The following is a 23,627-nucleotide window of genomic DNA, read 5'->3' on the forward strand; positions in this document are numbered from 1 at the left end:
TATATATTGAAATATGCACATCTAAAAATTATAAAAAGCTAATTTTTTGAAAGTATGCGACTAGACGATTCAAACAAAATTTCACTTACCTATATTTTTTCTTACATATAAGCCGTAATATTAAAATAAGTTTGAACGATGAATAATGTCAATAACCGTAATTTAGCGAGTATTTCAGAACAGAGGAAGTATTTTACTATGTCAAACTTTAATCTCGTTGTAACTAATAACTTGTAACTTGTAAATTTGTACAATGCGGCGTTGATGACGTTTATCGCCCTATTTTTTAGTGGCATTGAGATGAGATTATTATTGCGATATTTTACTTGTACAGGTCAATTTTGTGTAATGAAAATTTTTTGGATTGTTTATTTACAAATAAGACTCTGTCGAATGTTTTATTAATTTACATCAGCACGTTGTACTACCTATAATTTTAAATTCTGGATCTCCTATTGCATGCAATTAGTGAGATTTATAGAACTTTTGCCTACTAAACCACTTTAAGCATAAATGCGCACAACACCGTTCGATCGAAAATGTTTTCTGTTATCATCTAAATATGATTTAAAATCATAAACACATTCTTAATCCAACACCATTTAGTCAAAAAAACAAATCATGAATCCTTTTTTGCAACTTAGGTATATACATGGCCTATATCTTCCGCCCTGTCTCTATTGTTATTAACTTACAACCACAAGGGTTAAAAACAGATCCGATTTGACATTTAAGCAATTAAGTAAATCCAATTTGACACTAATCAGATTTTGTATAACCGATTTGACTTTGACCCGACTTTTAAATTAAATTTACAATGATATAAAAATCAAAATAGACATCTAACTTGAAGTTAACCCGATAACTGAAACGAAGATATACAGATATAACGATATCATGTATTGTATATAGTATAAACCGCAATAATGGTTAGTGGGTGTATAATAAGATTAACACTAAACATTAGTGCTCTTAGACTATTGGCCAATTCATTGGAAGAAATTGCTATAAATAGCATAAACATTGAAGAGGAAATCACCACCAACACACTACAACACAAGTATTTATAATTTTATTACACAAACACAACAATGGAAAGCAAGGTTGGCTACAAGAGGATTATCCTGGCGCTCTTTTTCATCCTTGCAACAGGTTTTACTTCTTCCATTTTAGCTATATATATATATATATATATATATATATAATATCGGTTACGTGTTCTTTTATAATAAATATAATTAAATTATAAATATAATTAAACACTTGTTTATTTTATAATAATACCGGTTCTGTTTTAATGACGATTTTTAAAAATTTAATTATTGAGTAGGGTCAAATGACTCCGTTGCTCACTATATGACTCAGCCACTGTCGTATTATATAGTTTCACTTGAAATTAACTTAAAATAATGATATAATTTATGTTATGTTTAACTTTGTGGAATTGAATTTATTTTTAAACCTACTATTTAATGATATTTTTCTTCTATACACTATTTTATTTTATGAAATTAGTTTTTATCAACATAAACGTAACGTTATAGAATGAAACTCATTTTGCTAGAACTCAAATTATTTTGGCACTACAATAAGGAGTATATTTTTACCGGCATATATTTTGAGTGATATTTAACTAAAATATTACTAATTTAAATTCTAATAGTATAGGTTTTAGCAAGATTTAAAAACCTCACTAAAGTTTTTCGTGATGTTAGATCTAATGATATTTTCAAAAAATGTCGCTATAGGCTATAGTGACAGTTAAATATGTTTCACTAAAATTGAAACAAAGTATCACTAAATCATTTATAGTAAAAATAAAAATAAAAGCTAACAATTATAACACTAGAAATTTAAACTAATGCCATTTTATCAATGTCACTGATCGAGTATATATGCCAGTAAAAGTTAATTTTGTATTTTGTAATCATAAACAACCTCTGTATTATCACCGATAAGGGTAAGATTGCGTAAATCTAAGTTTTCGAAATTTCAATTAAGTGGAAGCCACTTAATGGGCGGAATTATGTAAAACGTATTGTTGAACAATTTACATTTATTTACATTTAATTTGCATTATGGGCTTTGTTTAACTTTGGCCCAATTAATTAATTGTTCATGTATATATATATATATATTCTCTTCATGAAAGTGACATTGGGAAAAACCCTAAGTTTGTCACTTATTGTAACTTAAAGTTGTGTTAATTGCGTAGTGATGCTACAAATCCTTGCTGTAAAAGCACAAGAACGTGAAAATCCACTGTGTGAGGAGCACTTGGGCCATCCATGTAACCCTGTTTCTAGGCCTTGCTGTGCTCACACTGGCCGTCAGTGTGTCGCTGCTGCCGCCCTCAACGGTTTTCGATGCGTCTAAAACTGTCGTCAATCGCCGTATACTCCGCCCACGACGAAGCTTGATTGATCCAATACATACATTATACATAATCACTGCATCATCTATATATGTATCATGTAATTAATTTCTGGTTTGTGTCGTTTTCCCTTATTGTAATAATCATGTATGAGTCTGCTTATGGTTTGATTTCTGGTTGAGTTTCGAATTGTTGATTCTCTGGTCTAGTCTGATCTATTCTAGCCGTGAAGCTAGAAACAATTATGTTGTAGTTGTACTGTATGTTATTTAAATAATATTCTGGTTTTCTATCATCTATTTAGCGCATGATGTTATATTGAATACATGGACGAATCCAGAAAAAGGTAATTTTATTAATAACTAAGAAAAACAAATAGGACGCAGATGGCTAGGTTTGATTCTTGGCACCTTGTGTGAAAGGTGACTACCTGACGAACACAACCAGATTCATTTTTATATTTTACCGCATTACTATAACCATTAGATTTTATATCCAAGGAATATTACAGGTGATAAGAGTATTATAACTATTAGATTTTATATCCGAGGAATATTATAGGTAATAGAGTATATGTAACAATTAACATATATGAGAGCCTCAACCAAAAATTGGCATTGATTGTTGAGAATGTCAAAAAAAACCAGTCTAATCAAAAGGTTAAACAAATATTTAACAATAAGTCTTTGTATGAGACCGTCTGACCGTGAGACAGGCCCATACAAGCATCTCAAAGTTAAATTTACATAGCAGTTAACTAGATAAAAACAATTTTTTTCATTAAATTTTAAGAAAATAAAAATTAAGTCAACTCATATTAAGTTGTCTTACGGTGAAACGATCTTGATAAAAAAACTTGTCCATATTTAAAGCTCTTATATCATATTAATATGTTTATAACGATAAGAAAAAGTTAGTGCACATGATACTTTGCAATACTAGATCTTATAGAATTACAGCTGGTCTCTTGAGAGACCATCTCTTTGAGAGATGTCTTTCAGGCACAACTCATTAAAATTTAATGTCTACTTACATTATGTTAATGCATACTTACTATATCCTTAATACCTACTCACAATATTTTAAATGGCTACTTATTAATGCCTATTTACAATATTTCAAAAAATATATATTGAGCCGGCCTAATTAGAGATGATCTCAAAAAGATTATCTCTCACAAGAATTTGTGATAGAATTAGGCATGTTTGTCAATTACACTTAACACAAATTCTTATGTAAGACAGTCTCTTTGAGAGACTGCCTTCCATGGGTTGGCCCAATTTAAAAAAAAAAGAAATAAAATGAATTTCAGTAATCAAGGCAGTTTAGGTGTAATTATGTGAGGTTAGGATGTAATTGGAAACTGCAACCCATTATTGATTTTGTCCCCTTGTAATACACGCTATTTTCCTCCCCTAAAACTGTAATCATTTTTTTTAAAAAAAAAACTTCCATATTCAAAACCTCCCATTTCAGTTTCAATCAAGCATTTGACTCGTCATTTTCTCTTTACTTTCTTCCTCTCGTTTCCTTTCAGTTTTCAATCAAACATCTTCCTCGCTATTCGCCATTTTTCTCAAGCAAAGACATTCTCCTAGTTCCTTCAACTACAACTAGGCATGATTAAGTTATAGTTTTTTTCTTCTCTTTTTTTTTTCGCATGCAATTTTGGTTATTTTTTCGTGGTTATTTTTTTCTTCATTTTCACCATTTTTGAGTGTTTTATTCCATTACTAACCAAATTTTATTCTTTAATGAACTAAAATTGAATTTTTTTTTTTATTTTAGACATAAATGATGAACAAACCCTAGCATCTGCAATGAAAAATTTGAAAAGACCAGACCAAAATTTGAGTATGAGTGGTGATGTACAAAGGTTCCAGCCCAAAACAAAAAAGGAAGAAGGCTAAACTATTCTACGTCAAAATGGAAACAATTGAAGGATTGTAAGTAAATGTTTTTTATATTTAAATCGACTTTAGATCTGACTAAATTGGCATTAAATCTACTGTAAATGAGTTTTTTTTTTTTGTTTTTTTTTTTTGGGTAAATTGGGGTTTTTGTAAATTTAGGGTTTTTCTTTTTTTTTTTTTGGAAATTGGAACTTAATATGTTAGAAATTGACTTTAGTGTTTTGTAAGTTTGCATTTAATTCGTTATAATATGATAAAAGTTTTCTCTTAATATTTATATAAGTTGTCATTAATATAAGTTGACATTTAATACAATATAAGTTGGCATTAGATCATGTTACTCTAATTGACGTTTTAATCTATGTAAATTGGAATTCGGTTATTGTAAGTTGGGATTAACTTATTGTAAGTTGGGATTAACTTATTGTAAGTTGGGATTAGGTTGTCAGTGTAAATGGCATTAGGTTATTGTAAGTTGGGATTAGGTTATTATAAGTTGGGTTTAGGTTATCAGTGTAAAAGGTATTAGATTATTGGAATTAGATTTTTGTTGCATTATTGTAAGTTGGGATTAGATTATTGTAAATTGGCAATACATCATGTTATTCTAAGTGATGTTTTAATCCGTGTAAGTTGACATTTAATCAGAATTTTAATTGGTCCCTATTAGATATCAGTGATAAACTGAGAAAATTGGTCAAAATAATTGGATTAGACCCAATTTTTTGGTTTTCTAAGTTAATTCATTTTCGAATCTATTGTCAAAATTTCAAAGTTGTAAAGCACGGATTTTTGGAGGATTTTAGTACAATTTTAAATGAGATAAAAATTAATAGTTCTAAACTTATATCTCTAGCATTTCTCTTTGAAATAAATAGGGGAATTATTCGCTCTATCCCAACCCCAAATAAAAACAGGGTGCAAATTAAGAAAAGTAAATAAAAATGATAAAAATATATAATTCATATTTTAAGAGACTGAGAGAAGTATATAATTAATATGAAAATATAAATTAATATGAGTAAGAATTAAAACAAATATAAATTAAATTAAAATATAAATTTTTTTAATAAAAAATATAAATTTTTTTAATAAAAAATATAAATTTTTTTAATAAAAAATATGAAATATTAAGAATAGAGTTTTGCATATTCCATTCTAAGGTGTTAATAGGAGTCTTTTTTATTTTTGATTAATATATAGATTCTGGTGTATAACTACTTATTTTGGCTTTTCTGGAGTCCCACTTTCTCCTTATTAAAAAATATCAAGAATAGAGTTTTGCATATTTCATTCTAAGGTGTTAATAGGAGTCTTTTTTATTTTTGACTAATATATATTTTTTCTGGTGTATAGCTACTTATTTTGGCTTTTCTGGAGTCCCACTTTCCCCTTATGCACATGAAAAGTGAGAGTGGAGAAACTCTTCCTAAAAGGTATGTTTCTCTCTCATGCTGATGCACATTAGAGAGGTGGTTCTCTTGTTTATGGAGAAACCCTGCCCTAGGGTCTAGTTGTTTCTTACACGCTTTATTTTGTTTCTTTATATAATTATCGTGGTTTTAGTTTATTTATTTATTTTTAATTTTTTCTTTCTCATTTTATTTTCTTTTTTTGGTTAGACCTAGTTTTTGCTAGTAGTTGCACTCTTGAAACAATGTTGCCACTCATATCATCCTTTTACAGGGCTCATACTGTTTACAGGTAAACTGATCGCTTTCCTCTAGTCCTTCTTGTGAAGGAAGTACGAGTATGGGTTATTTGTCACCTTTCCTCACCCAGATGCAGTCCTCCCTGTGAAGGAAGTACGGGTATGGATTGTTTGTCACCTTTCCTCACCCAGATGCTTTCGGACGGGATATTAGGTATGATGATATGTTCTCTTATTTGTGGTACTATATTGTACTGTTTTGTTTTTGAATTAATAAAATTTTTTTAACAAAAAAAATATATAAATCAAATATATGGATAAGAATAAAAAAAAATATAATTAATAAGTAATGAAAATAAGATAAAATTGAATCGATCAGACTAAGAAGGTGTTCTCTTCAACTTATTTTTTTGACTTATTACTTATTTTTATTGGAATCAGACCAGATCAAATTAGATCAGAAAGTTTCAGATCATACCAGATCAGACCAGACCAGACCAGATCAGATCAGACCAGACCAAATCAGACCAGATCAGATCAGATCAGATCAAATCAAATCATACCATTAATAATAATAATAATAATAATAATAATAATAATAATAATAGTAGTAAAAATAAATAATAATAATAATAATAATAATAATAATAATATTAATATTAATATTAATAATAGTAAAAATAAATAATAATAATAATAATAATAATAATAATAATAATAATAATAATAATAATAATAACAATAGTAATAATAATAATATTAATAATAACAATAACAATAGTAATAATAATAATATTAATAATAATAATAATAATAATAATAATAATAATAATAATAATAATAATAATAATAATAATAATAATAACAATAATAATAATAATAATAATAATAATAATAATAATAATAAATAATAATACCTTAACTACTATTATTAATAGCAAACTCAATGAAACCAAATTAAATCAGACCAGACCAGACCAGACCAGACCAGACCAGATTAGATCAGATCAGATCAGATCAAATCAGATCAAACCTTAGTAAATTCAGATCAGATCTAATCAGATCAGACGAGGTCCTAAAAAGAAGTATAATGCTAATTCTCTTGCAATAATATGAAATGAACATAAATTGGCGTCCAAACCTTACTCTCTCTAGTCTTATTTATTAAAATTTTGTTACATATAAAAAAAAAATAATTTTAATTTGCATTTTAACAAGATAAAAAAAACAGAGTAATTAAAGTGACCCCAGAATCAAGTTTCCTCTCAAGTAGAAAGAATCACGTATTCTCCTCTCCAATCTCCATCTTTCTCTCTCACTTTCTTTCCAAACCCACACCCACATGCTCGTAAACATGATTCTCCTACAATTACAAATCCTATCATTCCCTTTCTCACTCTTACTCTTCCTTCTTCACTTCACTCATCCCATTCTTCCATGGCTTCTCTCTTTCTCTCTCTTCTTCCCTTCTTTCTCTTCTTCTTCTCCCCTGTTTCTTCTTCTTCTTCTTCTTCTAATCAAACTCCTCAAGTAATTATTGCATTTGAATTTGGATTGATCACCCTTTTTTTTTATTTGTCTTTTGATTTTCATTTTTTAAAATTGATTAATTATTGATTTCATATTCTGGGTTTTTCAAATTTATGCAGAGCTACATAGTTTATTTGGGTGGATCAATTGGCGAAGCCGATTTCGATATGGAAATTGCAGAATCTGCTCATTTAGAATTGCTTTCTACTGTAATTCCCAGGTATAATTTCTGTTTTTTTTTATTTATTTATTGGATGAAAATGGTAGAGAGGGATGAACATGAAATGTATATTAATGTAAATAAAATATGTAAAAATGTATGAATGCAGTGAGGAGATAGAAAGGGTGTCGGTGGGGCATGTCTATCATCACGCATTCAGGGGATTCTCTGCCATTCTTACTGCCAGTGAAGCTTCTCTGCTTTCTGGTACTTTTTCTCTATTTTACTAATTCCCTTCTCCGCCCATTCATATTCTCTTCATCATGATAAATACAACATATGATTCTTTTATTATTTATATAGTATTATACTACATATTTTTACTATTTGAATATTATTTGTATTTATTATTATTATTATTATTATTATTATTATTACTTCCTCTTATCCGCTTTACTTGTTCTATTTGACTTTCAACACTATTCATCATGTTGGATCTTGTTTAATTTGTCTTATTGTAAATTTTATTAATATCAACTTTTTATAATTTTTACTTAAGCACAATTAGAAATATTTAAGATTGAAAGCATACATTAATAAATATGTCAAAATCAAATAGGACAAATAAAGAAAATACGAGAGAGTATTATAATTGTAATTTGGAATCATTATTTATGGTTTTTGGCTTCTTAATTTCTTGTCCTTTTAAAATGTCTCCAATATAAAAGTGTATGTTTTTTTTTTAATAAATGTCAGAGGGTATAGTGTATACTATAGTTTATTTGAAATTGGTGTGAATTATTATATAGATCAATAATAATACTCAATAAGTTGAGACATGATAAAACTGAAATCAAATTAAAAAAAAAAAATTATAATATCGTTAATTCATTATGGTTTGTTATGTGATATTTTTTAGTTTAATTAAGCTTTAATAGGTTAGACTTAAGAGACGTTTTTAAAAAAGATGATATTTCAGGATACCGGCTAAAAATAATATTTTAAGTGCGGAAAAAATATTACTAAATAAAAAAATGAGATATCTTATATGTATATGCCAAAAGAGGAAACATTTGATTTAAATAATAAGTGTTTTTAGGAATAAAAAGAAGTATTTTCAGGAAAATGAGGAAAAATGCGGATAAAATAAAAATGTAAGTTACTCTTAATGGCATGAATATGAATTAAAAAACAATTAAAAACATAAATTTAAAATAAATTTAAAACAAACAAAACCTTTTTACCATGTATAAAACTTTTTTAGTTTTTTATAAATATTAGGTCCTCTTCTAGTTCTATTTAACTTTTAACATTTGCCGGGTTGCTGTAGTAGAAAGTTGGCAACATCGTGATTTGTGTGCGGTATCCTTATAAACTTCATAAAAAGCAACCTTTGGAAAATATTTTAAAGATAAAAATATTTATTAATATTTAAATCTAAGAAGTAAGAATGTAGGAAATCATAGGAATGAGTGTGAAATAATGTGAAATGATCCAGAAAGTGTGGTAAAGTGAAGTACAAAATAGAAGTAATACTACTTTTCTAAAATAATTTTGTGTCCCATTGATAGTGTTTTGAGCCAAAATGTTACAAATTTTAGAAATTGGACCTTTCGGTTAAAGTAAATATCTGTTTAGCCTATTATTAAAACGCGCATAATAAATCACCTTTTTAAAATCTAGCTCTCTCCTTTCCCAAGTTTGCCCTATAATCTAAAAAAAAATTATTTTTGTGTCGCGTTGAGTGGTTTTCAATACTTTAAATTTTCTAATGTATTTTTGTGTTCAATTGAGCGTTTAGAAAATGTTGCAATCTGACTAAAATGGAGTTGTGATTAGAGTAACATAAAATTAAGAATTATGACTATGACTTAAGATTGGTAATTAGAAAATCACGTCTTATTTCATTTCGAGTAAGTACTGATTTTTTTAGATGGGTCATGAAAACGCAATCGAATCTCACCTAATGTTCTCATTTTCTTAGTCTATCCTATAATAAAAAAAATGGTAATTAAGTTGGCAAGAATGAAAACGATATGGATTAATGGCAGGTAATGAAGAGGTAATATCAGTGTTTCGTGATCCAAGTATGAAGCTTCACACAACAAGATCTTGGGACTTTTTGGATCAACAATCAGGAAAGGATCTTGGTTTTAAATTTCAATACCACCATACTCTTGCTTCTACAGATGTTATTATCGGAATGATAGACACAGGTACGTACCACACTTTTAATTGACTTCATATACTTCTATATCATCCTTTCTCATTTACTTCTTCCCTTCTATTATTAATATATTCCCACACAATATATTACAATCGGGTGCGAGTATTTCAAAACGAAAAAAATATTAATAATATTATAATATATCTCTCCAAAGAACAACTAATTTTAATTATTCCATTTTATTGGTTACGTTTGCATAATCCCAATCTAATTAAATATCTCTAAACATGTTTTATAGATAATAATAAAAAGTATATACGAATCTAATAAAATCCATATTGATACATTTAACTTATATATATATATATATATATATATATATATATATATATATATATATATATATATAATCATGTTTAAATTTCTCACTTTTTATATAAAATATTCCAACAAAGTAAAAGGGAGAAAATACTACCATTTTATAATATCTTTTCATTTGCCATTTTAGACAATTGTAACTTTTGTTTCGCAAAATCTTTCTATATTTCATCCATAATTTTGGTCATATTTAAGCTTTATATTTACATATCTTGGATAAAATTTGATACTTTTTTTATGAAATCCTAATACTCTATTCTTATGTTCTCTACTTCTTACCCTACTAATAATTAAAACTAATATAAAATATCTAATCCACAATAAATCATATATATTTTTATCTATTTTCCTATTATTTTAATTATGTGATCCCTATATGCTACTCACTTATAATTAAAACTAATATTTGTTATTTTATTCTAATTATATTATTTTTCATAATTCCTGAAATAATTTGCAAAGAAACATCTTATAAAACCAGTTTTTTTATAAAAAAGCACATTTAAAATTTTTTTTTGTAAAAAAACACCTTTTAAAAGACTTTTTATTAAAAAAACACCTTAAATCAGTTTCCGGTGACTTTCGTCAACTTTTAGGCGTTGACTATGCCATTTGTCAATTTTCAGGTGTTGACTTTGGAGCTCAAATGGCATAGTCAACGCCTGAAAGTTGACAAAAGTCACCGGAAACTGATTTAAGGTGTTTTTTTTTTAATAAAAAGTCTCTTAAAAGGTGTTTTTTTAAAAAAAAAAATTTTAAAAGGTGTTTTTTTACAAAAAAAAACTGGTTTTATAAGATGTTTCTTTGCAAATTTTCCTAATTCCTGTGAACATTTATTCTGGCCTTTTATATATATATATATATATATATATATATATATATATATATATATATATTATATTAAACACTAAGAGCAAAGTTAGCAATGTTGTAGTGATAAAGTTTGTAGAATGAATGAAAAATGATGTAGTCTAGGACATTATTCATGATGAAGAAAATGACATGCAAACAACTCACGATCTAATTGGTCCTTGTAATTATAAACACAATCTTTATGTTAATAAAGTTTTGGATTGATTTAAAAGACTTGGTGGCCTCATGATTTTTTAAGGGGGGTTTGGACTTCCCACTTTGGAGGGTTGGTGAGAATACCAAAAATTAACACTAATTATGACATTTATTTTTTTAATAGACTGACAATTATATTGGACAACTCTTATATTAATATATAATAATTATGGTTTGAAATGTATAGTGTATATAATAAATATTTTTCACCCTTATATTATATAGAGTAACATTTATAAATAAATTGTAGCATTTTTAGCCACTTGCAAATTAACCAACCTAGTGATCGCCACTACCACTTATTATCACTATTAAATGAATACACTCAAAAGTATTTTATCAGCCTCATATAATTTGTTATATATTCTATTTTACTCTATTTTTTATTCTCTTTAATTATGATTTACATTCTCCCTATTAGCTTTGATAGATAATCTTTACACTTTAGTAATGATTATTTATTATCTTATTTATATATTTTAAATATGTTATCTTGCACATTTGTACTCAAAAATCAAAAACAATAAAATAGTTTTAACTCAAATTGAAAGGGTGAGAGGGAGTAGTAGTTTTGGGTAAGAGGAGCAAATGAGAAATTATGTCTTTAAAAGTTGAGAATGACATGATGTTTTAACTAAAAACAAACAAATGCGAAGAAAAGACTGTCATGTTGGCGCTATTTCAAGACTTGATATCACATGGATAATCCCCGAGATGTTCGGACAACCGCGCACATATCTTGTCTTTCAATAATAGATCAGCCGTTCAAAAGTGACCCGATCCAAAATCGAAAGTAAATCGACTCAATAATGTGTTTCTTTTTTAGATTTATCGAACCGATATTACCTGACTCGAAGCTATACTCGAACCAGTTGACAACTGAAAATGGGAAAACTAAACCCGAGCTGTAACCGATTATTCTAACCGACACGTAACTGTTAACCGAAATTACCCGAACTTAATAACGACCAACCCGAGTCATATCCGACCCGAATCATGCTCAAAACCAAACTCGATCCGGCTAAAATCGACTTAACCCGAACGAAGTTTAAATCGAATTGCTGTAAACCTGAACCAATTTTTTACATAGAAGTATGATTGACTCATATTCAATCATTTTATTAGTTATTCTAATAAAGTCATATATATTTTAATAAAATAAATTTTATAAATACATGATTTCATATATTTAGAGTTAATAATCAACGGTCAATGTTTATTTAACTACTTTGAATCGAATTATATGAAAATTGATAGAACTTTATAATTTTAATTTTCGGTCAAACAAGTAAAAGTTACAATATAATAATGATCACTAATTGATTTGCATTTTCACTGTTTTGATTTAACTAAAGGAACCTTATCATCAATTAAAAAATGACTAACAACTTAATCTGATACTGATTCAATCATAGTAATTAGTAATTCGCAATTCGTAGCCGAATTCTACTTGAAAAATACCCGAACCCGATCTGTACCCATAAAACCGAACCAGTTATTAACCGATGACAACCCGAGACCGATTGAAACTCGACACGTACTTCAACCGACACCGAACTGATGTTAACCCGATAGCTCGAATAACTGATCTTCAACCGAACCATGACTAACCGACCCAACCTGAGTATGACACGTTGCAACACGCATCCGAAATATAACTGATTCGAAATACAACCAAATCGAATGGCACCCATTCGAAACCGACCTGATTACTCGAATGAACACCTCTAACTACAAATATAAATAAACATGGTAAAATAAAATAATTATTTTATACAAAAGTCAGAGAAATGTGTAAATGAGATTTAAAATATAAATATAGTGTATAGATTAAAAATAAAAAATACAATGTGTTCACTATAACATAATTTATTTCAGTGAGATATATTTAGTGACATTAAAATTAAATGTCACTACTTTAAATTTCTCATGGTATATATAGTCAATTTAGTGACATTCATTAAACTTTTTAGTAGCATAATAAAAAATCATAATAAAACTTTTCACGGCATGTGATCTAGTGACAATTCTCATAAATATCACTATAAACTATAGTAACAATAATATATGTTACTAAAAGTCAAATAAAGTACACTAAATTACTTTATTGTGGAACTGAAATCAAAAGCAAAAAATTATTACACTATGAATTAGTGACGTTTTTTCAATGCCACAAAATCTTATGTCGCGAAAAGTTAATTTTGTTGTAGTGGTTATGGTAAAAAAAAAATGAGAAAATTTAATGATGACGACTAAAATAAATAATGAAGTTAATTTTTTAACACAGGGAGTATTTGCTCAAAAGAAATTACTGTTTGTCCCTCAAAATTGTCATAGTTTTCATGTAATAAAAAATATGCAAATATTGCATGAGAATGCTTAATAGAAAAAACACAAATCCAATGCAATAAAATGAATGCAACGACACGAAATGCAAACTCATTCTTATCAATTAAGAACAATGCCAATAAAGCTCAAAACCACATTAATTCAAAACTTGTTTATGGATCATTACCATTTTACCAAACATTTCCCAATCTTTATCAGTAAATGAAAAATAAATCAATTTAATCATTCGGATAATATTATTTCATATAATGTCTGCTCTAATAAGCTTCTAATTACCTTTTAAGTATCACAAACTGAGAAGTTCGACAATACCACATAGAAGACTAATATGATCACTCACTCTGATTACATGATTGTATTTATAACCCTGTCAGGGATATGGCCTGAATCTGCAAGTTTCAGTGATAAAGGTGTAGGAAAAATACCTCAAAAATGGAAAGGAGTATGCATGGAAGGCTCTGACTTCAACAAGTCCAATTGTAACAGGTATTCACTCTGTATTTCAAAAACATCAGTAGGAATCCAGTACAAAATCAGTTACAAGATAATAAAATAAGAAATCAAAGATTGAAGTGTGCAAACATTTATAGAGAGATCTTAGCACAATGAGCAATCGCTCAGGACCCCACCTTGTAAAGGTCCCTTGCTACCGTACTATTGAACTTTGTGACTAGCTAATTTATCGAGTTTCACAGGAAATTAATTGGTGCAAGATACTACATCCACCAAGGCGGCATCGGAAAATTCATCAACACAACAGCTTCAAAGTCAAGCGGCTCACCACGAGACCATGACAGCCACGGAACTCACACAGCATCGACAGCAGCAGGAGTCGAAGTAGCTAATGCTAGTTACTTTGGATTGGCGCGAGGGACTGCCAGAGGGGGCTTACCTTCTGCTAGAATTGCTGTGTACAAGGCGTGCACAATAGATAATTGTTCTGGTTCCACTATATTGAAGGCGATTGATGATGCAGTTAAAGACGGTGTTGATATTATATCAATCTCTCTCGGGATGGATTTACTGTTACAAGCCGATTTTATGAGTGATCCCATAGCTATTGGAACTTTTCATGCCAATCAAATGGGTGTAATGGTTGTATGCTCAGCAGGAAATAGCGGTCCAGACCCATATACTGTAGTGAACACAGCTCCGTGGATATTTACTGTCGCTGCTTCGAGTATTGACAGGGATTTTCGATCAATTCTGCTCCTCGGAAACAATGCTAGTTTCAAAGTGAGATCGGAGTTCTAAAAATGCTTATATTCCTCATTCTTGTGAAGAACTTGATACCAATGATGCTTTACTTCATTTTCTATATAGGGGTCTGGCATTACACTGTCCAATCTCACTATTTCCAGCCAATATCCTCTTGCATTTGCAGGCGATTTGGCTTCTGTTTTCACCCCATCATCAGAAGCAAGGTACGCAACTAGAGGTGTTCAATGGGCCGGTTTGGATAAGGACCCTTTAAACTTAATATGACTTTATATTGTAGAAACGTTAATAATCCCCATATGCATTGTCATAATTATTCATCAATTATACTATTTAAAAGGGCCTGTTTCCGACCCTTATTAAGTCCTTTTATAGGCCGATTCCTTTTAATTATAGTAGACTCCGTTTTTGGCTCTACTCATTTTCAACTTGGTCCTTACCAAACCCTTCTAAAAATGGGCCGGATAAGAGCTCAAAATGGGGGCTTGGCCCGTTGAACACCCTTATAGGCAACATAGCAATTAGTTAATATCTTAAACATGTATTTTAGTAGTAGGAGTGGTCATGAGTCGGATCTAGGTTGGGTTGGGTTCAACCAAACTCAAACCCAGATCCATTTATAATTTGTAGACCCAGACTTAGAGCCGGACCCATAGGGTTTGAAAACTTCAAACTACGACATAGACCCATAACATGAGCTATTCAGTATGTTAAAAATCTCTTATTTTTCAACCCATTGCAGCAATTGCTATCCTGGATCTTTAGATCCTAAGAAAGTAGCTGGGAAAATAGTGGTATGTCTAAACAGTTACCGAGGAGTTTCACGACGGATCAAGATGTTGGTAGTACAAGATGCTGGGGCAAAAGGCCTAATATACATTAGTGATATGGAAAAAGGTGTGCCTTTTGATTCAGGTTCTTTCCCATTTACACAACTAGGAGAACATGACGGAATTCAGATACTCGAGTACATTAACTCTACCAAGTAAGCGATTCCTCTACGAAATTTCACTTCTCTATGATGATTAATAGTTCCATAGACATTCACTTCTCCTATGACATTTCATTTCTTACTCGATATGCTCAATGGTGAAGAACCAGCAAGAGCCCTTTGGGGTAGAAGTACAGATGCAACATAGACCCTTTACATACCTGGCGCTTAACATTCTACTTGAAATAGTATAGAGTTTTCGGAAGTGATGGAGAAATGATTTCTATTGTGCTTACAGAAAACCAACAGCATCAATCATCTCAACAGTTGCTGTACAAAGATTCAAACCAGCACCAGTTGTGGCTGATTTCTCATCAAGAGGCCCCGGAGAACTCACCGAAAACATTCTTAAGGTACATTACTTGACGACATCCTCTTAGCAATTACTGATTTGCGGTCGCAATCTGTCATGCATACTAACACTTGCAATGAATGATCTTTTGTTATGTTGTTATAGCCTGACATTATGGCTCCTGGAGTTGCAATACTAGCAGCAAATACACTAGAGAATGAGCCAGGAGACCCTATTCGGAAAAAGCAATCGGCATTTGCTATAAAGTCAGGAACATCTATGGCTTGCCCCCACGTTACCGGTGCAGCAGCTTTGATTAAGTCTATACATCATGGGTGGACACCTTCTATGATAAAATCAGCATTGATGACAACAGGTATGCTGCACCACCACAAAAAATTACATTGTCGTAACTTTTTTTTGATCAGGGTATAAGGTGAATAATCCTGTACAGACGAAGGGAAAGAGAAACTAAACCTTCTTATAGGCGGTAAGAATCAACTCCTCGTCACGTGGGTGAAAGAGAAAGCTTTTAACTATTAGGACAACCCAGAATTCTCTACAATGTGAAGACTTTACATAACGAAAAAGCTTCTTATAAACGAGAACTACAGTAGCTTTCTAGAAAAAGCTTCCAATAAGCTTTTTGTTACGTTGATTCTTAGACATGGTATTAGTCACGGTTTTGAATTCATTGAGCCTTCATTCCAAGTGGAACTATTTAGTACCGGGTATGAGGGTTTGTGCTTCTAGCCTGAAGAGTAAAAGGGTTCTCGTGAGAGGGGGCGTGACAACGTATTCAGAGCTTGGGCTTCAACCATCGGCTTAAGCTTTTAGTTAATTTTGTTCCTTGACACCAGCTACATCATTATACGATTACAATTTCTCATCAATTTTCATTTCACACATCTTACAGCCACTGTTGCTGATAACCGGGGGATAACTCTTACAAATAGTTCAGGAGGCATGGCAAATCCGCATGAAACAGGAGTCGGGGAGATAAGTCCAATGAAAGCTCTTCATCCAGGACTAGTGTTCCCAACCACTACAGAAGATTACTTCCATTTCTTATGCTATCTTGGGTACACTGAGAAGATTCTCCGATCAATGTCGAGCACAATGCTGAGATGTCCAAAGGCTATATCAGATAATCGTATATCGAACATAAATTACCCGTCCATCTCAATACAAAAGCTCAAAAGAAATCGAGAAAGAAGGATTTCAAGGCACGTAATCAATGTTGGATCTCCGAATTCGACATACACTGCTACCTTACGCGCACCAGAAGGTTTAAGAGTAGGCATTTCCCCAAAGAAGTTAGTTTTCCACAAGGGATATACAACAGCAACTTTCAACATTTCATTCCAAGCAAAAATAGCCCAACTAGGCTATAATTATGGTTCAATAACTTGGTTTGATGGTCTACATAATGTTCGAATTGTATTCGCCGTAAATATTGTAAAATAACCGAGGTCCTACATCCACATTGCTGATAGAGTATATAACATATCTTCAAGCATCAACCAACAGCTTAAACTTTAAAGTCTTAAGATATACTTATATACTCTACCGATTACGCATCACAAATAATAATTACACATAGAAAAAGATTCATAGAAACAAGATTGATAATTTCTACTCGAGAAATTCAGTAGTAAATTTGTATACTAATACAAAAACTATCTAGAAAAAACGCTTGTAAGTTATCTTGTAGACGTTACATTTTTTCATTTAGATCATTATTTCTTACACCTAATTGATAATGATTTATGACAAGAAACCATGTTTAAACTTATCTCATTGTGCAACACTTTGCTGATTTCAATTTTCAACCCACCTCTATTCGGAGATGGGTAGCCAACTGAGAACTTTTAACATCCCTCCATGACAGTGGTATGAAACATAAATTTCATCCATATTAATCATTTATGTTGTGCTTCATGACATTGGTCCATCATTTGGCGATTTTCAACGAAACAAAAGTCATTAGATCCAATCACTTACTAGAAGCATCTTCGACTACATGTCGAAAGAGAATCACAAATAGTCGAGAAGGCAACCATTTTCCAGGAACACAGAAAATTATAGGTGAAGCTCAAACTCATAACAGCCTTAGTTTACAACTTCTAAAGATGATGCTCTATAATTAAACTCTCAATCTGATTTATGAATGATTCAGTTTCAAAATCAAAATTGACAAAATAGTGGCAGTGACATCAAAACAGTCGGGTTAATCGTGTCTGGTATAGACGAGCAAAACCATTACATATAACGTATCATTCTGCAAATATCCATCATGCTCATACGAAAAAAAAGAGAATGAAGATACAAATTACAGATTGCACTCGAACATTTCATTTGTGATTTTCAGTTATGTGCCTAATAGTAAGGGCCGGGGATACAACTTGATTTTCTGTCGATATTTTTCTCGATGTTCCTTTCTTCAACTTGTTATTTTCAGTTAGGATATTGCATGAACGTCAATCTTTTTGTTAAAGACAGCTTGAATATACAGCTGCATTTCGAAATTCATTATAGTGCACTATGGCCGATGGCGGTTTGTCGCCGACACAAATCTCGTGTATTATTTGAAAAGGGGGAATGAATCAAACCACATGTTGCTTTCTAAGACTTCATATACTTCTTTGGCTGTCAAGACACCCTTTAAATGAGAGAACAAGAGGCTGTTATAAGTGGTTTACCAAGAGAAATACATATTTATCCTATTCTTTTTGTATTGATATTTAGGTTAATGGTGATTCATATAAAGCCAATGAAAATATTTATATGAATAATTTGCAACTTACAGTCTTAAAGTTTAGCACTTTTGCGAATTACAGCCTCAATGTTTATTTTTTGCGAATTACAACCACTAAAGTATCAAAGTATACAACATTCATGCCAAATCACAGAATTCTGACGATTTTAAAGGTCGCAATTTTAAGTTGAGTGGTTGGAATTCTGTGATTTGGCCTGAATATTGTAGACTTTAATACGTAGATGGCTGTAATTCGCAAAAAATAAACATTAAAGCTGTAATTTGCAAAAGTCCAAAACTTAAAAGGATGTAATTCGCAAATTCTTCTATTTATAAAGAACAATAGGCATAGTATACTAACACTTGAACAACTTACCTGCAGCTTCTGGTCCTGCAGGATCTCGGCTTCCAGCTCCTCGAAGGGTCTAAAATGATAACAATCAGTTTATACTTGCTTTAAATCATGAGTTCATTTCAATGTATGGTTTCAAGCAAATAAAAGAACATCTATAAATTATATACAGTTTTCCTCCATTGATTACAAAAGCCTCTGCAACTTTTCTGTTCCTTCCTCCAACTGTCATGAATAAAATTACGAACTAAAAAAAGTGGGCAAAAAATGAAACCAGAGAAAACAAAGAATCGAGAATCGGTTTCTTACAACAAGATGCAATAAGATCAGCCACACCACAACTTTCGAAAAAGGTATCATCTTTAACAGATGGGAATAGCTGCTTGGAGAAGACCCTCATTTCATTCAAGCCAACTCTCATAATTGCAGCCTGAAATAGATATATTCGATATATAACCCGGGTCAATATTGTCGCATATCATAGCTCATACCAACTTAACCAACACATATATTAGTATATCTAAGTATATAATACATAAGTTGAATGCTGTCAGTTCACAGCATTAGCTGCGCATAGATCCGTCCCTGATTTGACAAGGAAACAAACATCTAAATGCAAAAATGTATATACTTTTGTATTACTCCCCATAGCCAATCCGTCCACAAATCCTGCAAATAAAACACAACATACGTCAACTCTGTTATAGTGTTTAGAGCAAGTGTCTTGTTTTTGCTTTCATGTTTCGTGAAACGCTTGCTAAAGGACAGATGTAATATAGAATCGTCACTTTGGAGACATACCGATAATAATGGAAAAATAGAATCACAAACCTGCAGCAATGGCCACAACATTTTTCAATGTACCACATAGTTCCACTCCTTCAACATCATTGACCTATTTTTCATAAGAACTAAGTGAAAGTGAGAAAACAAACTATCAATTGTATCAAGTTGGATCGACAATTATCGACGGTCCAGAGATCCATATAGAAGTATATCTTACTAATTAATGTTTAACGTTTAATGTTTAATGTTTACTTAATGTTTCTTTCGTGCCATACTTTTGGTAGAGAATATGAAAAATGAAACTTACAGCTGTGACAGCAAAATAAGGTGTTGCAAAGAGTTGAACCCACCTCTCTGCAACCTCTCTATTTTCTCTATATCCTAACGCTGCTTCACTGAACTTCTCATCAGCAAAATCGGATATTATGATTTCTTACGGGTATGGATTGTGCCTGTATGCAGGGATCACGGGAGTATAATGAAAAGGCAAATAGATGTGTTACATTACCTCATCCGCTATATTTGCACCCATTAAAACACAACAATCAACTTTAAGTTGCTTAGAGATTACAGAGGAGATCATCAATGGACCTTTCACTTTCACCTCCATGCCTTTTATCAATGAAATAGCCTCAACATCCCTCCTTAAGTTTCCAACAAGTCTTCTACAAATACCCTCGACAAATTGATGAGGTGTCACAAACACCAACATGTTTGCATCTCTCACTGCACAAGTTTCAACCTTCAAAATTAGCCTAGGATAAAAACATTACACTCATGACCAAAACAAGTTGATCCTATTTAGATCTTCTCAACTAATGATTACTATATAAAACAGTTTACTAAATCATATACACTTTTTATTTACGTAAGTTGCAAGATGATGTTTGCTACTAAGAGTAATTAGAAACAACCTTTTTTTCATCAATAACAAGTTTGAAGTTGCAAGTTTGAAGTTGTGTACATCCAACTCCTCAATAGGGCTGAGCAAAAATACATAATAATTTCAAGCCATGTTTATTTTACATATTTAATCAAACTAAAGCAAAACCAATATTTAAGGCCAGGGTCTTGTACGATCGGACACCCTGAAAATGCCCAACCCACTTGTGATCCACAAAACTCACCTAAGTAGGGAAAAGAGGAAGAAAGAAAAAAAAAAAAAAAAATCATGGACTAGCATTTCTTTTTCACAAATTGATACTACAAATTCAACATTCATATGCTAAACTACAACAATTTCATCAACAAAGGATGGATAGAATCATAGAACCTTACCTGCATGTTCAAGGTCTGGGTCAGCAACCACATTCTTACCAAGCTTTATACCAGGAAGGTATTTCACATTTACCTATTAAAATTCCCAAACACACACACAAAAGCCCAAAATGAATTACTAATCTATCTTTATAGAAACAAACAGAAAATACTACTATAATTTCACTAAACCAATAATCATGATGATCATAAGGTTAAACATACTTTGGTTTGATTAATGATTTCCAACAATTTCTCCCCACTTGGCAAAGTTTCATCAAATACCCACATCCGAACTTCATCTGTTATACATCATCAGCAATTAAAACTAACATGAGTATCAATCAAAATCGAAAAAAAAAAAATGGGAATGTAAAGAATGTTACCATGGAAGATGTTATTGTTGATTGTATTGGATGCAATGAGTTTGGCTGCAACGCTACCCCAATTGCCGCTACCAATAACGGCAACTTTGTATTTCTCCGAAACATGGGCTGTCATTTTTATGGATGATTCAAGGGATAAGTTAGGGATGGAAATCCGAAAAAATTGATTTAGGATGGGAAATTAATGTTTCACAGGGTTTGATTAGGGAGATTTGGTTATGTGACAAAGTATGCAGATTTTGCATGCTATTAGTGTAATGCATTAACTACTTCCCGATCTTTGTAGTTCTTATAAACACTATTCTCTTACAAAGGACTACTTTCCTTCTTTAGGTAATATATTGCTACGTAATATAAATTATGAATATATAAATATTTTTTTTAGATTGTTTTATTGAGAGGTCTTTATAAGAATAATTTATTAAAAACTAGATAAATTTTTAATTAAAATCATATCATTGTGAGACCTTTTTTAATGGGCAGACTTAATAATTTTTTAATGAATTATTAAGAATTTTAAAAATCATAAATTTAAATTAATATAATAAAAGATATAAGCAAAACCTAAAAATTAGATTTTGAAATCAAAATTCAAAATCAATTTTAAAACAAAAAGGACTTATTTCTCTTTCTCATAAATTAATTTTTTTCTTCTCCCATATCCTCTCATTATCTTCTCATTGAATTGCTTGTTTTGATTGTGTTAAATTGTGCTTTTTTTTCATTTGCAGAGTTATTTAATTTATTTTTAAATTAACATGTTAAACTAATATTGAACAATGTTACATTGATGTTGAACATAAGAGGAAGAAAAAGGAGGACATTATAGATGCAAAGAATAAGAAGACATCATCTGAGAAAATTATTTGATCTTTATTATTGACTATGCCATATGACATATTTATACTTTTTTTTGCAGAGTTTGTTTGTTAAATACGATATTATGAATGATGTTCCTGGAAAAAAGGTTGTTAAATATCAAATTCAAAGACAATACGATGATGATGATTCATATGATTGACTTGACCAAACTATCAAATTTTCTAAATTTTGTATCTATTTCGACTTGATTTTCACTATCTCTTTCATTCAGTTTTGGATTATTTTAAGACTATATATGATCATTTTAAGAATACAAGTAAAGCATCTAAACATGTATATAAGCACTTTAAATCAAAGGTAAATAATCGCTTTAAAATTATAATTAATAATTTTAAGACTATAGGTGATCAATTTTAAAATATAAGTAATTAAAGACACTAAGAATATTATTGAGCACTTTAAAACTAAAGTAAGTGATTCCTTTATTAAGGTTATAATTGATCATTTTAGGACCATAAGTGATCATTTTAAGAATACAAACATCTAAGGATTTAATTGACCACTTTTTAAACTATTGTAAGATCATTAACAACCTTAAAATAATCACTTAATCTTAAAGCGATCACTTACGATCTTAAAATGATCACTAACTACAGAAATTAGAAAGTCTAAATCCATGAGAAAAAAAGCAATTCAACAAAATTTGTCTTATCATTATTGACAATAAATGAATTGTTAATTTCATATACAAAAAGTTGTACAAACTAAAAGAGAGCGGTACAAGGCAATGTCTGCTAGTTCACTATCAAAACTGACCTACCATTTAGACACCAATAGAAAAAGGAAAGTTAAAGATCATCCTCAGATCGTGTAACCATAAACCCTATAAGTAAGAACTAAAACCTATTGAGTTAGTATATCAAATTGTCTAAACCTTTCAACTTTTAGTCTGCTAACAAGACTATACAGTTCAAACATGAAACTCCTATACTGTGATCTTGAGGTGAACTCGACTCTTGTCAGTCACTCCAAACCGAAAAGTGTTTATATCACATTGAAAAAGAGAAATTTACATGCTTCAAACCAATAGTTGTTGTGAAATGTAGCTTGTTGCTTGTTCGTGATATTAAAACTACTTCATACGGAAGTCGTGCCTGAATACAGTCAGGTTCTGG

The 23,627-nt window shown here is 30.6% G+C and overlaps 3 protein-coding genes and 1 long non-coding RNA gene across 5 annotated transcripts in view; 2 read left to right on the forward strand and 2 right to left on the reverse strand.

Moving 5' to 3' along the window:
• Positions 1-1,030: 1,030 nt before the first annotated feature.
• On the forward strand, positions 1,031-2,669 carry LOC130817308 (uncharacterized). The gene is made up of 2 exons (XR_009043767.1): positions 1,031-1,152; positions 2,216-2,669. It is a non-coding gene; the product is annotated as an uncharacterized LOC130817308 (long non-coding RNA).
• A 4,528-nt stretch (positions 2,670-7,197) lies between these two features.
• Positions 7,198-17,886, forward strand: LOC130817309 (CO(2)-response secreted protease-like). The gene is made up of 11 exons (XM_057682938.1): positions 7,198-7,468; positions 7,588-7,688; positions 7,798-7,895; positions 9,680-9,844; positions 13,965-14,076; positions 14,286-14,826; positions 14,914-15,014; positions 15,551-15,793; positions 16,038-16,152; positions 16,257-16,467; positions 17,008-17,886. Exons 1-11 carry the CDS (start codon positions 7,376-7,378, stop codon positions 17,556-17,558), a joined length of 2,331 nt encoding a protein of 776 aa, XP_057538921.1. The 5' UTR covers positions 7,198-7,375; the 3' UTR covers positions 17,559-17,886.
• Positions 17,887-18,002: 116 nt separating this feature from the next.
• Positions 18,003-21,953, reverse strand: LOC130817310 (glycerol-3-phosphate dehydrogenase [NAD(+)]). Its single transcript, XM_057682939.1, is given in 12 exon segments — positions 18,003-18,678; positions 18,681-18,753; positions 19,226-19,274; positions 19,372-19,426; positions 19,511-19,631; positions 19,833-19,870; positions 20,033-20,096; positions 20,295-20,401; positions 20,495-20,713; positions 21,266-21,338; positions 21,470-21,546; positions 21,631-21,953. Coding segments are annotated over 12 exon segments (1,086 nt in total). The 5' UTR covers positions 21,746-21,953; the 3' UTR covers positions 18,003-18,583.
• Positions 21,954-23,147: 1,194 nt separating this feature from the next.
• The window catches only part of LOC130817311 (uncharacterized), a 32,104-nt gene continuing 31,624 nt past the window's right edge, over positions 23,148-23,627 (reverse strand). For both annotated transcript variants that reach the window (XM_057682940.1, XM_057682941.1), the window contains exon 29: positions 23,148-23,627. This exon is cut by the window's right edge and continues 95 nt beyond it. In XM_057682940.1, coding sequence (XP_057538923.1) covers positions 23,585-23,627 — 43 coding nt within the window. In that variant the 3' untranslated portion in view covers positions 23,148-23,584.

This window comes from Amaranthus tricolor, chromosome 7 (assembly GCF_026212465.1).
Source record: "Amaranthus tricolor cultivar Red isolate AtriRed21 chromosome 7, ASM2621246v1, whole genome shotgun sequence".
In the NCBI taxonomy this organism is placed as follows: domain Eukaryota; kingdom Viridiplantae; phylum Streptophyta; class Magnoliopsida; order Caryophyllales; family Amaranthaceae; genus Amaranthus; species Amaranthus tricolor.